General features: G+C 44.4%; 1 protein-coding gene across 4 annotated transcripts in view; it reads right to left on the bottom strand.

Moving 5' to 3' along the window:
- The window catches only part of mctp2b (multiple C2 domains, transmembrane 2b), a 194403-nt gene that overhangs the window by 15759 nt on the left and 161486 nt on the right, over nucleotides 1-17158 (bottom strand). For all 4 annotated transcript variants that reach the window (XM_071400323.1, XM_071400321.1, XM_071400322.1 and 1 more), the window contains 5 exons: nucleotides 14585-14771; nucleotides 12439-12532; nucleotides 10342-10444; nucleotides 10023-10125; nucleotides 5605-5706 (listed from right to left, as the gene is read on the bottom strand). In XM_071400323.1, the coding sequence (XP_071256424.1) occupies nucleotides 5605-5706; nucleotides 10023-10125; nucleotides 10342-10444; nucleotides 12439-12532; nucleotides 14585-14771 (589 nt within the window). The remainder of the gene's footprint in view (nucleotides 1-5604; nucleotides 5707-10022; nucleotides 10126-10341; nucleotides 10445-12438; nucleotides 12533-14584; nucleotides 14772-17158) is intronic.

Genomic DNA, 17158 nt, shown 5'->3' with positions numbered 1-17158 from the left:
CCTGTTTAAATGGAGAGATGGAGACACAGGTTGTTCCTGTTTAAATGGAGAGAGAGATGGAGACACAGGTTGTTCCTGTTTAAATGGAGAGAGAGATGGAGACACAGGTTGTTCCTGTTTAAATGGAGAGAGAGATGGAGACACAGGTTGTTCCTGTTTAAATGGAGAGAGATGGAGACACAGGTTGTTCCTGTTTAAATGGAGAGAGAGATGGAGACACAGGTTGTTCCTGTTTAAATGGAGAGAGAGATGGAGACACAGGTTGTTCCTGTTTAAATGGAGAGAGATGGAGACACAGGTTGTTCCTGTTTAAATGGAGAGAGAGATGGAGACACAGGATGTTCCTGTTTAAATGGAGAGAGAGATGGAGACACAGGTTGTTCCTGTTTAAATGGAGAGATGGAGACACAGGTTGTTCCTGTTTAAATGGAGAGAGAGATGGAGACACAGGTTGTTCCTGTTTAAATGGAGAGAGAGATGGAGACACAGGTTGTTCCTGTTTAAATGGAGAGATGGAGACACAGGTTGTTCCTGTTTAAATGGAGAGATGGAGACACAGGTTGTTCCTGTTTAAATGGAGAGATGGAGACACAGGTTGTTCCTGTTTAAATGGAGAGAGAGATGGAGACACAGGTTGTTCCTGTTTAAATGGAGAGAGATGGAGACACAGGTTGTTCCTGTTTAAATGGAGAGAGAGATGGAGACACAGGTTGTTCCTGTTTAAATGGAGAGATGGAGACACAGGTTGTTCCTGTTTAAATGGAGAGAGAGATGGAGACACAGGTTGTTCCTATGTAAATGTATGTATGTATGTAAATCTATGTTCGACCAATGAACTAAAAGGGATTGACTCCAGCACCTCTCTGATTAGATCACGTTAAATCCATCTGTGTTCTAGTTCACACCGTGAACGCACAAACAGTATCTGACAGGACCATCTGTATTAAACATCATTACAGATGGCCCTACAGTACAGTATCTGACAGGACCATATGTATTAAACATCATTACAGATGGCCCTACAGTACAGTATCTGACAGGACCATCTGTATTAAACATCATTACAGATGGCCCTACAGTACAGTATCTGACAGGACCATATGTATTAAACATCATTACAGATGGCCCTACAGTACAGTATCTGACAGGACCATCTGTATTAAACATCATTAGAGATGACCCTACAGTACGGTATCTGACAGGACTGGTCCATCTGTATTAAACATTATTAGAGATGACCCTACAGTACAGTATCTGACAGGACCATCTGTATTAATCATCATTAGAGATGACCCAACAGTACGGTATCTGACAGGACTGGTCCATCTGTATTAAACATCATTAGAGATGACCCTACAGTACGGTATCTGACAGGACTGGTCCATCTGTATTAAACATCATTAGAGATGACCCTACAGTACAGTATCTGACAGGACCATATGTATTAAACATCATTACAGATGGCCCTACAGTACAGTATCTGACAGGACCATCTGTATTAAACATCATTAGAGATGACCCTACAGTACGGTATCTGACAGGACTGGTCCATCTGTATTAAACATTATTAGAGATGACCCTACAGTACAGTATCTGACAGGACCATCTGTATTAATCATCATTAGAGATGACCCAACAGTACGGTATCTGACAAGACTGGTCCATCTGTATTAAACATCATTAGACATGACACTACAGTACGGTATCTGACAGGACTGGTCCATCTGTATTAAACATCATTAGAGATGACCCTACAGTACAGTATCTGACAGGACCGGTCCATCTGTATTAAACATCATTAGAGATGGCCCTACAGTACAGTATCTGACAGGACCGGTCCATCTGTATTACACATCATTAGAGATGACCCTACAGTACGGTATCTGACAGGACCGGTCCATCTGTATTAAACATCATTAGAGATGACCCTACAGTACAGTATCTGACAGGACCGCTCCATCTGTATTAAACATCATTACAGATGACCCTACAGTACAGTATCTGACAGGACCGGTCCATCTGTATTAAACATCATTAGAGATGACCCTACAGTACGGTATCTGACAGGACCGGTCCATCTGTATTAAACATCATGACAGATGACCCTACAGTACGGTATCTGTCAGGACCATCTGTATTAAACATCATTAGAGATGACCCTACAGTACGGTATCTGACAGGACCGGTCCATCTGTATTAAACATCATTAGAGATGACCCTAGAGTACGGTATCTGACAGGACCGGTCCATCTGTATTAAACATCATTACAGATGACCCTACAGTACGGTATCTGACAGGACCGGTCCATCTGTATTACATATCATTAGAGATGACCCTACAGTACGGTATCTGACAGGACCGGTCCATCTGTATTAAACATCATTAGAGATGACCGTACAGTATCTGACAGGACTGGTCCATCTGTATTAAACATAATTAGAGATGACCCTACAGTACGGTATCTGTCAGGACCATCTGTATTAAACATCATTAGAGATGACCCTACAGTACAGTATCTGACAGGACTGGTCCATCTGTATTAAACATCATTACAGATGACCCTACAGTACGGTATCTGACAGGACCGGTCCATCTGTATTACACATCATTAGAGATGACCCTACAGTACGGTATCTGACAGGACCGGTCCATCTGTATTAAACATCATTACAGATGACCCTACAGTACGGTATCTGACAGGACCGGTCCATCTGTATTAAACATCATTAAAGATGACCCTACAGTACGGTATCTGACAGGACCGGTCCATCTGTATTAAACATCATTACAGATGACCCTACAGTACGGTATCAGACAGGACCGGTCCATCTGTATTAAACATCATTAGAGATGACCCTACAGTACAGTATCTGACAGGACCGGTCCATCTGTATTAAACATCATTACAGATGACCCTACAGTACGGTATCTGACAGGACCGGTCCATCTGTATTAAACATCATTAGAGATGACCCTACAGTACGGTATCTGACAGGACCGGTCCATCTGTATTAAACATCATTACAGATGACCCTACAGTACGGTATCTGACAGGACCGGTCCATCTGTATTAAGCATCATTAGAGATGACCGTACAGTATCTGACAGGACTGGTCCATCTGTATTAAACATCATTAGAGATGACCCCATTGTACGGTATCTGACAGGACCGGTCCATCTGTATTAAACATCATTACAGATGACCCTACAGTACGGTATCTGTCAGGACCATCTGTATTAAACATCATTAGAGATGACCCTACAGTACAGTATCTGACAGGACCGGTCCATCTGTATTAAACATCATTAGAGATGACCCTACAGTACGGTATCTGACAGGACCAGTCCATCTGTATTAAACATCATTAGAGATGACCCTACAGTACGGTATCTGACAGGACCGGTCCATCTGTATTAAACATCATTACACATGACCCTACAGTACGGTATCTGACAGGACCGGTCCATCTGTATTAAACATCATTAGAGATGGCCCTACAGTACAGTATCTGACAGGACCGGTCCATCTGTATTACACATCATTAGAGATGACCCTACAGTACGGTATCTGACAGGACCGGTCCATCTGTATTAAACATCATTAGAGATGACCCTACAGTACAGTATCTGACAGGACCGCTCCATCTGTATTAAACATCATTACAGATGACCCTACAGTACAGTATCTGACAGGACCGGTCCATCTGTATTAAACATCATTAGAGATGACCCTACAGTACGGTATCTGACAGGACCGGTCCATCTGTATTAAACATCATGACAGATGACCCTACAGTACGGTATCTGTCAGGACCATCTGTATTAAACATCATTAGAGATGACCCTACAGTACGGTATCTGACAGGACCGGTCCATCTGTATTACACATCATTAGAGATGACCCTACAGTACGGTATCTGACAGGACCGGTCCATCTGTATTAAACATCATTAGAGATGACCGTACAGTATCTGACAGGACTGGTCCATCTGTATTAAACATAATTAGAGATGACCCTACAGTACGGTATCTGTCAGGACCATCTGTATTAAACATCATTAGAGATGACCCTACAGTACAGTATCTGACAGGACTGGTCCATCTGTATTAAACATCATTACAGATGACCCTACAGTACGGTATCTGACAGGACCGGTCCATCTGTATTACACATCATTAGAGATGACCCTACAGTACGGTATCTGACAGGACCGGTCCATCTGTATTAAACATCATTACAGATGACCCTACAGTACGGTATCTGACAGGACCGGTCCATCTGTATTAAACATCATTACAGATGACCCTACAGTACGGTATCTGACAGGACCGGTCCATCTGTATTAAACATCATTACAGATGACCCTACAGTACGGTATCAGACAGGACCGGTCCATCTGTATTAAACATCATTAGAGATGACCCTACAGTACGGTATCTGACAGGACCGGTCCATCTGTATTAAACATCATTACAGATGACCCTACAGTACGGTATCTGACAGGACCGGTCCATCTGTATTAAACATCATTAGAGATGACCCTACAGTACGGTATCTGACAGGACCGGTCCATCTGTATTAAACATCATTACAGATGACCCTACAGTACGGTATCTGACAGGACCGGTCCATCTGTATTAAACATCATTAGAGATGACCGTACAGTATCTGACAGGACTGGTCCATCTGTATTAAACATCATTAGAGATGACCCCATTGTACGGTATCTGACAGGACCGGTCCATCTGTATTAAACATCATTACAGATGACCCTACAGTACGGTATCTGTCAGGACCATCTGTATTAAACATCATTAGAGATGACCCTACAGTACAGTATCTGACAGGACCGGTCCATCTGTATTAAACATCATTAGAGATGACCCTACAGTACGGTATCTGACAGGACCAGTCCATCTGTATTAAACATCATTAGAGATGACCCTACAGTACGGTATCTGACAGGACCGGTCCATCTGTATTAAACATCATTACACATGACCCTACAGTACGGTATCTGACAGGACCGGTCCATCTGTATTAAACATCATTAGAGATGACCCTACAGTACGGTATCTGACAGGACTGGTTAATAGGTAGCAGATGAGTCCCAAACAGCCCCCTATGAGCCCCGGCCAACAGAAGGAGGGGACCAGACAGGACTGGTTAATAGGTAGCATATGAGTCCCAAACAGCCCCCTATGAGCCCCGGCCAACAGAGTGAGGGGACCAGACAGGACTGGTTAATAGGTAGCAGATGAGTCCTAAACAGCCCCCTCTGAGCCCCGGCCAACAGAAGGAGGGGATCAGACAGGACTGGTTAATAGGTAGCAGATGAGTCCCAAACAGCCCCCTCTGAGCCCCGGCCAACAGAAGGAGGGGATCAGACAGGACTGGTTAATAGGTAGCAGATGAGTCCCAAACAGCCCCCTATGAGCCCCGGCCAACAGAAGGAGGGGATCAGACAGGACTGAATAATAGGTAGCAGATGAGTCCTAAACAGCCCCCTATGAGCCCTGGCCAACAGAAGGAGGGGACCAGACAGTGTGACTGGAGCCCCGGCCAACAGAAGGAGGGGATCAGACAGTGTCACTGGACTCACTGGGTTGAAGATGAGCTCCAGCTCCAGGGAGATGCTTCCTTTAGACAGACCCCCCAGATCCTCTTTCTTCAGGGGACAGCAGATCGCTTGACCGTTGTGGATCTGGAGGGGACAGAGAGTGTCATGTAATGTACAGAGACCAACACGAAGCTGGAACAGTGGATTACTGTAAAACACAGGGTTAGTCTCAACTATGAAGACATGACCCGACTAAGGCCCTCTTGACTTGAACTCACATTGATCTAATGAAAATACATATCGCTGTAATATGTCAGAGGATTTACACTACTCACAGAGAGTAGAGGAATGGCCACTATGCTACTCACAGAGAGTAGAGGAATGGCCACTATGCTACTCACAGAGAGTAGAGGAATGGCCACTATGCTACTCACAGAGAGTAGAGGAATGGCCACTATGCTACTCACAGAGAGCAGAGGAATGGCCACTATGCTACTCACAGAGAGTAGAGGAATGGCCACTATGCTACTTACTGAAAGCAGAGGAATGGCCACTATGCTACTCACAGAGAGTAGAGGAATGGCCACTATGCTACTCACAGAGAGTAGAGGAATGGCCACTATGCTACTCACAGAGTGTAGAGGAATGGCCACTATGCTACTCACAGAGAGTAGAGGAATGGCCACTATGCTACTCACAGAGAGTAGAGGAATGGCCACTATGCTACTCACAGAGAGTAGAGGAATGGCCACTATGCTACTCACAGAGAGTAGAGGAATGGCCACTATGCTACTCACAGAGAGTAGAGGAATGGCCACTATGCTACTCACAGAGAGTAGAGGAATGGCCACTATGCTACTCACAGAGAGTAGAGGAATGGCCACTATGCTACTCACAGAGAGTAGAGGAATGGCCACTATGCTACTCACAGAGAGTAGAGGAATGGCCACTATGCTACTCACAGAGAGTAGAGGAATGGCCACTATGCTACTCACAGAGATTAGAGGAATGGCCACTATGCTACTCACAGAGAGTAGAGGAATGGCCACTATGCTACTCACAGAGAGTAGAGGAATGGCCACTATGCTACTCACAGAGAGTAGAGGAATGGCCACTATGCTACTCACAGAGAGTAGAGGAATGGCCACTATGCTACTCACAGAGAGTAGAGGAATGGCCACTATGCTACTCACAGAGAGTAGAGGAATGGTCACTATGCTACTCACAGAGAGTAGAGGAATGGCCACTATGCTACTCACAGAGAGTAGAGGAATGGTCACTATGCTACTCACAGAGAGTAGAGGAATGGTCACTATGCTACTCACAGAGAGTAGAGGAATGGCCACTATGCTACTCACAGAGAGTAGAGGAATGGCCACTATGCTACTCACAGAGAGTAGAGGAATGGCCACTATGCTACTCACAGAGAGCAGAGGAATGGCCACTATGCTACTCACAGAGAGTAGAGGAATGGCCACTATGCTACTTACTGAAAGCAGAGGAATGGCCACTATGCTACTCACAGAGAGTAGAGGAATGGCCACTATGCTACTCACAGAGAGTAGAGGAATGGCCACTATGCTACTCACAGAGTGTAGAGGAATGGCCACTATGCTACTCACAGAGAGTAGAGGAATGGCCACTATGCTACTCACAGAGAGTAGAGGAATGGCCACTATGCTACTCACAGAGAGTAGAGGAATGGCCACTATGCTACTCACAGAGAGTAGAGGAATGGCCACTATGCTACTCACAGAGAGTAGAGGAATGGCCACTATGCTACTCACAGAGAGTAGAGGAATGGCCACTATGCTACTCACAGAGAGTAGAGGAATGGCCACTATGCTACTCACAGAGAGTAGAGGAATGGCCACTATGCTACTCACAGAGAGTAGAGGAATGGCCACTATGCTACTCACAGAGAGTAGAGGAATGGCCACTATGCTACTCACAGAGATTAGAGGAATGGCCACTATGCTACTCACAGAGAGTAGAGGAATGGCCACTATGCTACTCACAGAGAGTAGAGGAATGGCCACTATGCTACTCACAGAGAGTAGAGGAATGGCCACTATGCTACTCACAGAGAGTAGAGGAATGGCCACTATGCTACTCACAGAGAGTAGAGGAATGGCCACTATGCTACTCACAGAGAGTAGAGGAATGGTCACTATGCTACTCACAGAGAGTAGAGGAATGGCCACTATGCTACTCACAGAGAGTAGAGGAATGGTCACTATGCTACTCACAGAGAGTAGAGGAATGGTCACTATGCTACTCACAGAGAGTAGAGGAATGGCCACTATGCTACTCACAGAGAGTAGAGGAATGGCCACTATGCTACTCACAGAGAGTAGAGGAATGGCCACTATGCTACTCACAGAGAGCAGAGGAATGGCCACTATGCTACTCACAGAGAGTAGAGGAATGGCCACTATGCTACTTACTGAAAGCAGAGGAATGGCCACTATGCTACTCACAGAGAGTAGAGGAATGGCCACTATGCTACTCACAGAGAGTAGAGGAATGGCCACTATGCTACTCACAGAGTGTAGAGGAATGGCCACTATGCTACTCACAGAGAGTAGAGGAATGGCCACTATGCTACTCACAGAGAGTAGAGGAATGGCCACTATGCTACTCACAGAGAGTAGAGGAATGGCCACTATGCTACTCACAGAGAGTAGAGGAATGGCCACTATGCTACTCACAGAGAGTAGAGGAATGGCCACTATGCTACTCACAGAGAGTAGAGGAATGGCCACTATGCTACTCACAGAGAGTAGAGGAATGGCCACTATGCTACTCACAGAGAGTAGAGGAATGGCCACTATGCTACTCACAGAGAGTAGAGGAATGGCCACTATGCTACTCACAGAGAGTAGAGGAATGGCCACTATGCTACTCACAGAGAGTAGAGGAATGGCCACTATGCTACTCACAGAGAGTAGAGGAATGGCCACTATGCTACTCACAGAGAGTAGAGGAATGGCCACTATGCTACTCACAGAGAGTAGAGGAATGGCCACTATGCTACTCACAGAGAGTAGAGGAATGGCCACTATGCTACTCACAGAGAGTAGAGGAATGGCCACTATGCTACTCACAGAGAGTAGAGGAATGGTCACTATGCTACTCACAGAGAGTAGAGGAATGGCCACTATGCTACTCACAGAGAGTAGAGGAATGGTCACTATGCTACTCACAGAGAGTAGAGGAATGGTCACTATGCTACTCACAGAGAGTAGAGGAATGGCCACTATGCTACTCACAGAGAGTAGAGGAATGGTCACTATGCTACTCACAGAGAGTAGAGGAATGGTCACTATGCTACTCACAGAGAGTAGAGGAATGGCCACTTTGCTACTTACTGAAAGCAGAGGAATGGTCACTATGCTACTCACAGAGAGTAGAGGAATGGCCACTATGCTACTTACTGAAAGCAGAGGAATGGCCACTATGCTACTTACGGAAAGCAGAGGAATGGCCACTTTGCTACTTACTGAAAGCAGAGGAATGGCCACTTTGCTACTCACAGAGAGTAGAGGAATGGCCACCATGCTACTTACTGAAACCAGAGGAATGGCCACTATGCTACTTACTGAAAGCAGAGGAATGGCCACTATGCTACTTACGGAAAGCAGAGGAATGGCCACTATGCTACTTACTGAAAGCAGAGGAATGGCCACTATGCTACTTACGGAAAGCAGAGGAATGGCCACTTTGCTACTTACTGAAAGCAGAGGAATGGCCACTATGCTACTTACGGAAAGCAGAGGAATGGCCACTTTGCTACTTACTGAAACCAGAGGAATGGCCACTATGCTACTTACTGAAAGCAGAGGAATGGCCACTATGCTACTTACGGAAAGCAGAGGAATGGCCACTTTGCTACTTACTGAAAGCAGAGGAATGGCCACTTTGCTACTCACAGAGAGTAGAGGAATGGCCACCATGCTACTTACTGAAACCAGAGGAATGGCCACTATGCTACTTACGGAAAGCAGAGGAATGGCCACCATGCTACTTACTGAAAGCAGAGGAATGGCCACTATGCTACTTACGGAAAGCAGAGGAATGGCCACCATGCTACTTACTGAAAGCAGAGGAATGGCCACTATGCTACTTACTGAAAGCAGAGGAATGGCCACTATGCTACTTACTGAAAGCAGAGGAATGGCCACCATGCTACTTACTGAAAGCAGAGGAATGGCCACTATGCTACTTACTGAAAGCAGAGGAATGGCCACCATGCTACTTACTGAAAGCAGAGGAATGGCCACTATGCTACTTACTGAAAGCAGAGGAATGGCCACCATGCTACTTACTGAAAGCAGAGGAATGGCCACCATGCTACTTACTGAAAGCAGAGGAATGGCCACCATGCTACTTACTGAAAGCAGAGGAATGGCCACCATGCTACTTACTGAAAGCAGAGGAATGGCCACCATGCTACTTACTGAAAGCAGAGGAATGGCCACTTTGCCCAGGAAGTCAGGCGCTTTGTCTCCATCCTCATCAAAGATGGTCAGCTCCAGAATATCATGGATGTCTTTTACTGGACTGGACAACACACACATGGATATAAATACAGCAGAAACATCAACTGGAATATAAACCTGGGGTGTGTGGTTAATATGGCAACTGACCATCCACCGGTGAGAGAAATATTGGAATACAACAGAACATCTTTAAAAATAAAGATTTGTAATAGCACGTTAAATCCCATGTTTAAAGGGAAACTAAGAGGATTAAAAGCAGAGCTGGTGTGTGACTGACATGGTGAAGACTTTGTTCCAGGTGGGGTGGAGGGTTTTATAGATGGTGTGAGTCTGCAGTCTGTCGTTCCCCAACTCCAACACACAGAACGGGTCACTCTTCCCTGCAACAGACACCCATCCAACCACACAGCCAGTGTTAGTTTCTATATACAGTAGCATACGGGTCACTCTTCCCTGCAACAGACAGACACCCATCCAACCACACACAGCCAGTGTTAGTTTCTATATACAGTAGCATACGGGTCACTCTTCCCTGCAACAGACAGAGACACCCATCCAACCACACAGCCAGTGATACTTTCTATATACAGTTGCTTTTGAAGTAAGAACATAATTTCTGTGTGGTAAAATGAAGTGCAACACTAACGGATATAGCAGTTCTACAGTGAAATGAGGTGCAACACTAACGGATATAGCTAGTTCTACAGTGAAATGAGGTGCAACACTAACGGATATAGCAGTTCTACAGTGAAATGAGGTGCAACACTAACGAATATAGCTAGTTCTACAGTGAAATGAGGTGCAACACTAACAGATATAGCTAGTTCTACAGTGAAATGAGGTGCAACACTAACGGATATAGCAGTTCTACAGTGAAATGAGGTGCAACACTAACGGATATAGCTAGTTCTACAGTGAAATGAGGTGCAACACTAACGGATATAGCTAGTTCTTCAGTGAAATGAGGTGCAACACTAATGGATATAGCAGTTCTACAGTGAAATGAGGTGCAACACTAACAGATATAGCTAGTTCTACAGTGAAATGAGGTTCAACACTAACGGATATAGCAGTTCTACAGTGAAATGAGGTGCAACACTAACGGATATAGCAGTTCTACAGTGAAATGAGGTGCAACACTAACGGATATAGCTAGTTCTACAGTGAAATGAGGTGCAACACTAACGGATATAGCTAGTTCTACAGTGAAATGAGGTGCAACACTAACGGATATAGCTAGTTCTACAGTGAAATGAGGTGCAACACTAACGGATATAGCTAGTTCTACAGTGAAATGAGGTGCAACACTAACGGATATAGCAGTTCTACAGTGAAATGAGGTGCAACACTAACGGATATAGCTAGTTCTACAGTGAAATGAGGTGCAACACTAACGGATATAGCAGTTCTACAGTGAAATGAGGTGCACCACTAATGGATATAGCTAGTTCTACAGTGAAATGAGGTGCAACACTAACGGATATAGCTAGTTCTACAGTGAAATGAGGTGCAACACTAACGGATATAGCTAGTTCTACAGTGAAATGAGGTGCAACACTAACGGATATAGCAGTTCTACAGTGAAATGAGGTGCAACACTAATGGATATAGCAGTTCTACAGTGAAATGAGGTGCAACACTAACGGATATAGCAGTTCTACAGTGAAATGAGGTGCAACACTAACGGATATAGCTAGTTCTACAGTGAAATGAGGTGCAACACTAATGGATATAGCAGTTCTACAGTGAAATGAGGTGCAACACTAACGGATATAGCTAGTTCTACAGTGAAATGAGGTGCAACACTAATGGATATTGCAGTTCTACAGTGAAATGAGGTGCAACACTAACGGATATAGCTAGTTCTACAGTGAAATGAGGTGCAACACTAACGGATATAGCTAGTTCTACAGTGAAATGAGGTGCAACACTAACGGATATAGCTAGTTCTACAGTGAAATGAGGGGCAACACTAACGGATATAGCTAGTTCTACAGTGAAATGAGGTGCAACACTAACGGATATAGCTAGTTCTACTGTGAAATGAGGTGCAACACTAACGGATATAGCTAGTTCTACAGTGAAATGAGGTGCAACACTAACGGATATAGCAGTTCTACAGTGAAATGAGGTGCAACACTAACGGATATAGCTAGTTCTACAGTGAAATGAGGTGCAACACTAACGGATATAGCTAGTTCTTCAGTGAAATGAGGTGCAACACTAACGGATATAGCAGTTCTACAGTGAAATGAGGTGCAACACTAACGGATATAGCTAGTTCTACAGTGAAATGAGGTGCAACACTAATGGATATAGCTAGTTCTACAGTGAAATTAAGAAGTTCACATTAACACAGTGAAGTGCTTCCTACCATTTAAATCAGCTGCCAACAGATCAGTAGCCTTGATAATCTTGACTTGAAGGAAACCAACATCCCGGAGGTTCCTGAAGGAACTTTTGAAACTCTGAGGAGAGAACATCAGAAACAAAACCTGTAAAACAACACATTACAGACAGGACTGACCCTGTAAAACAACACATTACCGACAGGACTGACCCTGTAAAACAACAGTACTGATGTATCTATAACTGAGAGGAGTGAGGTACAGTTGAAGTCGGAAGTTTACATACACTTAGGTTGGAGTCATTAAAACTAGTTTTTCAACCACTCCACAAATGTCTTGTTAACAAACTATAGTTTTGGCAAGTTGGTTAGGACATCTACTTTGTGCATGACACAAGTAATTTTCCCAACAACTGTTTACAGACAGATTATTTCACTTATAATTCACTGCATCACAATTCCAGTGGGTCATAAGTGTACATTCACTAAATTGACTGTGCCTTTTAAACAGCTTGGAAAATTCCAGAAAATGATGTCATGCTTTAGAAGCTTCTGATTGGCTAATTGACATAATTTGAGTCAATTGGAGGTGTACCTGTGGATGTATTTCAAGGCCTACCTTCAAACTCAGTGCCTCTTTGCTTGGCATCATGGGAAAATCAAAAGAAATCAGCCAAGACCTCAGAAAATAAATTGTAGACGTCCACAAGTCTGGTTCATCATTGGGAGCAATTTCCAAATGCCTGAAGGTACCACGTTCATCTGTACAAACAATAGTACGCAAGTATAAACACCATGGGACCACGCAGCTGTCATACCGCTCAGGAAGGAGATGCGTTCTGTCTCCTAGAGATGAACATACTTTGGTGAGAAAAGTGCAAATCAATCCCAGAACAACAGCATCGGACCTTGTGAAGATGCTGGAGGAAACAGGTACAAAAGTATCTGTATCCACAGTAAAATAAGTCCTATATCGACATAACCTGAAAGGCCGCTCAGCAAGGAAGAAGCCACTGCTCCAAAACCGCCATAAAAAAGCCAGACTATGGTTTGCAACTGTACATGGGGACAAAGATCGTACTTTTTGGAGAAATGTCCTCTGGTCTTATGAAACAAAAATAGAACTGTTTGGCCATAATGACCACCGTTATGTTTGGAGGAAAAAGGGGGAGGCTTGAAAGCCAAAGAACACCATCCCAACCGTGAAGCACAGGGGTGGCAGCATCATGTTGTGGGGGTGCTTTGCTGCAGGAGGGACCGGTGCACTTCACAAAATAGATGGCATCATGAGGGAGGAAAATTATATGGATATATTGAATCAGTCAGGAAGTTAAAGCTTGGTCGCAAATGGGTCTTATAAATGGACAATGACCCCAAGCATACTTCCAAAGTTGTGGCAAATTGGCTTAAGGACAACAAAGTCAAGGTATTGGAGTGGCCATCACAAAGCACTGACCTCAATTCTATAGAACATTTGTGGGCAGAACTGAAAAAGCGTGTGCGAGCAAGGAGGCCTAGAAACCTGACTCAGTTACACCAGCTGTCAGGAGGAATGGGCCACAATTCACCCAACTTATTGTGGGAAGCTTGTGGAAGGCTACCCGAAACATTTGACCCAAGTTAAACAATTTAAAGGCAATGCTACCAAATACTAATTGAGTGAATGTAAACTTCTGACCCACTGGGAATGTGATGAAAGAAATAAAAGCTGAAATAAATCATTCTCTCTACTGTTATTCTGACATTTCACATTCTTAAAATAAAGTTGTGATCCTAACTGACATAAAACAGGGAATTTTTACTGGGATTAAATGTCAGGAATTGTGAAAATGTTTGTTTAAATGTATATTAATATTATATTATTATATGACAGTACTGATGTATCTATAACTGAGGAGTGAGGTATATTAATATTATATTATTATATGACAGTACTGACATATTTCTCCAATGAGAACAGAGAGGTAACAGTACTGACATATTTCTCCAATGAGAACAGAGAGGTAACAGTACTGACATATTTCTCCAATGAGAACAGAGAGATAACAGTACTGACATATTTCTCCAATGAGAACAGAGAGGTAACAGTACTGATGTATTTATCCAATGAGAACAGAGAGGTAACAGTACTGACATATTTCTCCAATGAGAACAGAGAGGTAACAGTACTGACGTATTTCTCCAGAGTGTTCTCTCTCTCCTGAGGCTCCTCGAGGGGCGGGGCACACATGTCGGAGATGGAGACGCCACTACACGTGCTCAGAGTGATCAGGAAGACCACCCGACCTTTTCCCTCTTTCAGAACCCGCGTGAACAGCTGAGACTGGTTGGGTAGAACACTGGACAGGTCCACCTCACACCTGATACACACAGAGACAGAACACACAGAGACAGAACACACAGAGACAGGACACACAGAGACAGGACACACAGAGACAGAACACACAGAGACAGGACACACAGAGACAGGACACACAGAGATAGAACACACAGAGACAGAACACACAGAGACAGGACACACAGAGACAGGACACACAGAGACAGGACACACAGAGACAGAACACACAGAGACAGGACACACAGAGACAGGACACACAGAGACAGGACACACAGAGACAGGACACACAGAGACAGAACACACAGAGACAGGACACACAGAGACAGAACACACAGAGACAGGACACACAGAGACAGGACACACAGAGACAGGACACACAGAGACAGGACACACAGAGACAGGACACACAGAGACAGGACACACAGAGACGGAACACACAGAGACGGAACACACAGAGACGGGACACACAGAGACGGGACACACAGAGACGGGACACACAGAGACGGGACACACAGAGACGGAACACACAGAGACGGAACACACAGAGACGGAACACACAGAGACGGGACACACAGAGACGGGACACACAGAGACGGGACACACAGAGACGGGACACACAGAGACGGGACACACAGAGACGGGACACACAGAGACGGGACACACAGAGACGGGACACACAGAGACGGGACACACAGAGACGGGACACACAGAGACGGGACACACAGAGACGGGACACACAGAGACGGGACACACAGAGACGGGACACACAGAGACGGGACACACAGAGACGGGACACACAGAGACGGGACACACAGAGACGGAACACACAGAGACGGGACACACAGAGACAGGACACACAGAGACAGGACACACAGAGACAGAACACACAGAGACAGGACACACAGAGACAGGACACACAGAGACAGGACACACAGAGACAGGACACACACATCAACAATGAGGCAGTAATGTTTGGTTCATACAAGGAGGAAAGGTTCTTATGCATTTGCAAGGAAAAGAGACTATAAAGTTGAGGGCTGAAAGAAAGACACATCAGTGGTACCATTCACTTGACATCATAATGATTCTACAGAGATCCAGTATGACCATGTTGTAACTAAAGGGATCCAGAATGACCATGTTGTAACTAAAGGGATCCAGAATGACCACGTTGTAACTAAATGGATCCAGGATGACCATGTTGTAACTCAAGGGATCCAGAATGACCACGTTGTAACTAAAGGGATCCAGGATGACCACGTTGTAACTAAAGGGATCCAGAATGACCACGTTGTAACTCAAGGGATCCAGAATGACCATGTTGTAACTCAAGGGATCCAGAATGACCATGTTGTAACTCAAGGGATCCAGAATGACCATGTTGTAACTCAAGGGATCCAGAATGACCATGTTGTAACTCAAGGGATCCAGAATGACCATGTTGTAACTAAAGGGATCCAGAATGACCATGTTGTAACTCAAGGGATCCAGAATGACCATGTTGTAACTACAGGGATCCAGAATGACCATGTTGTAACTAAAGGGATCCAGAATGACCATGTTGTAACTAAAGGGATCCAGAAAGACCATGTTGTAACTAAAGGGATCCAGAATGACCATGTTGTAACTAAAGGGATTCAGAATGACCATGTTGTAACTAAAGGGATCCAGAATGACCATGTTGTAACTACAGGGATCCAGAATGACCATGTTGTAACTAAAGGGATCCAGAATGACCATGTTGTAACTAAAGGGATCCAGAATGACCATGTTGTAACTACAGAGATCCAGAATGACCATGTTGTAACTACAGGGATCCAGAATGACCATGTTGTAACTAAAGGGATCCAGAATGACCATGTTGTAACTAAAGGGATCCAGAATGACCATGTTGTAACTAAAGGGATCCAGAATGACCATGTTGTAACTAAAGGGATCCAGAATGACCATGTTGTAACTAAAGGGATCCAGAATGACCATGTTGTAACTACAGAGATCCAGAATGACCATGTTGTAACTACAGAGATCCAGAGTGACCATGTTGTAACTAAAAGGATCCAGAATGACCATGTTGTAACTAAAGGGATCCAGAATGACCATGTTGTAACTAAAGGGATCCAGAATGACCATGTTGTAACTAAAGGGATCCAGAAGGACCTTGTTGTAACTAAAGGGATCCAGAATGACCATGTTGTAACTAAAGGGATCCAGAATGACCATGTTGTAACTACAGAGATCCAGAATGACCATGTTGTAACTACAGGGATCCAGAATGACCATGTTGTAACTAAAGGGATCCAGAATGACCATGTTGTAACTAAAGGGATCCAGAATGACCATGTTGTAACTAAAGGGATCCAGAATGACCATGTTGTAACTAAAGGGATCCAGAATGACCATGTTGTAACT

Source organism: Salvelinus alpinus, chromosome 5 (genome assembly GCF_045679555.1).
Source record: "Salvelinus alpinus chromosome 5, SLU_Salpinus.1, whole genome shotgun sequence".
Taxonomy (NCBI): domain Eukaryota; kingdom Metazoa; phylum Chordata; class Actinopteri; order Salmoniformes; family Salmonidae; genus Salvelinus; species Salvelinus alpinus.
Note: the sequence above shows the minus strand (reverse complement) of the source record. Positions and strands in the feature narration are given on the sequence as shown.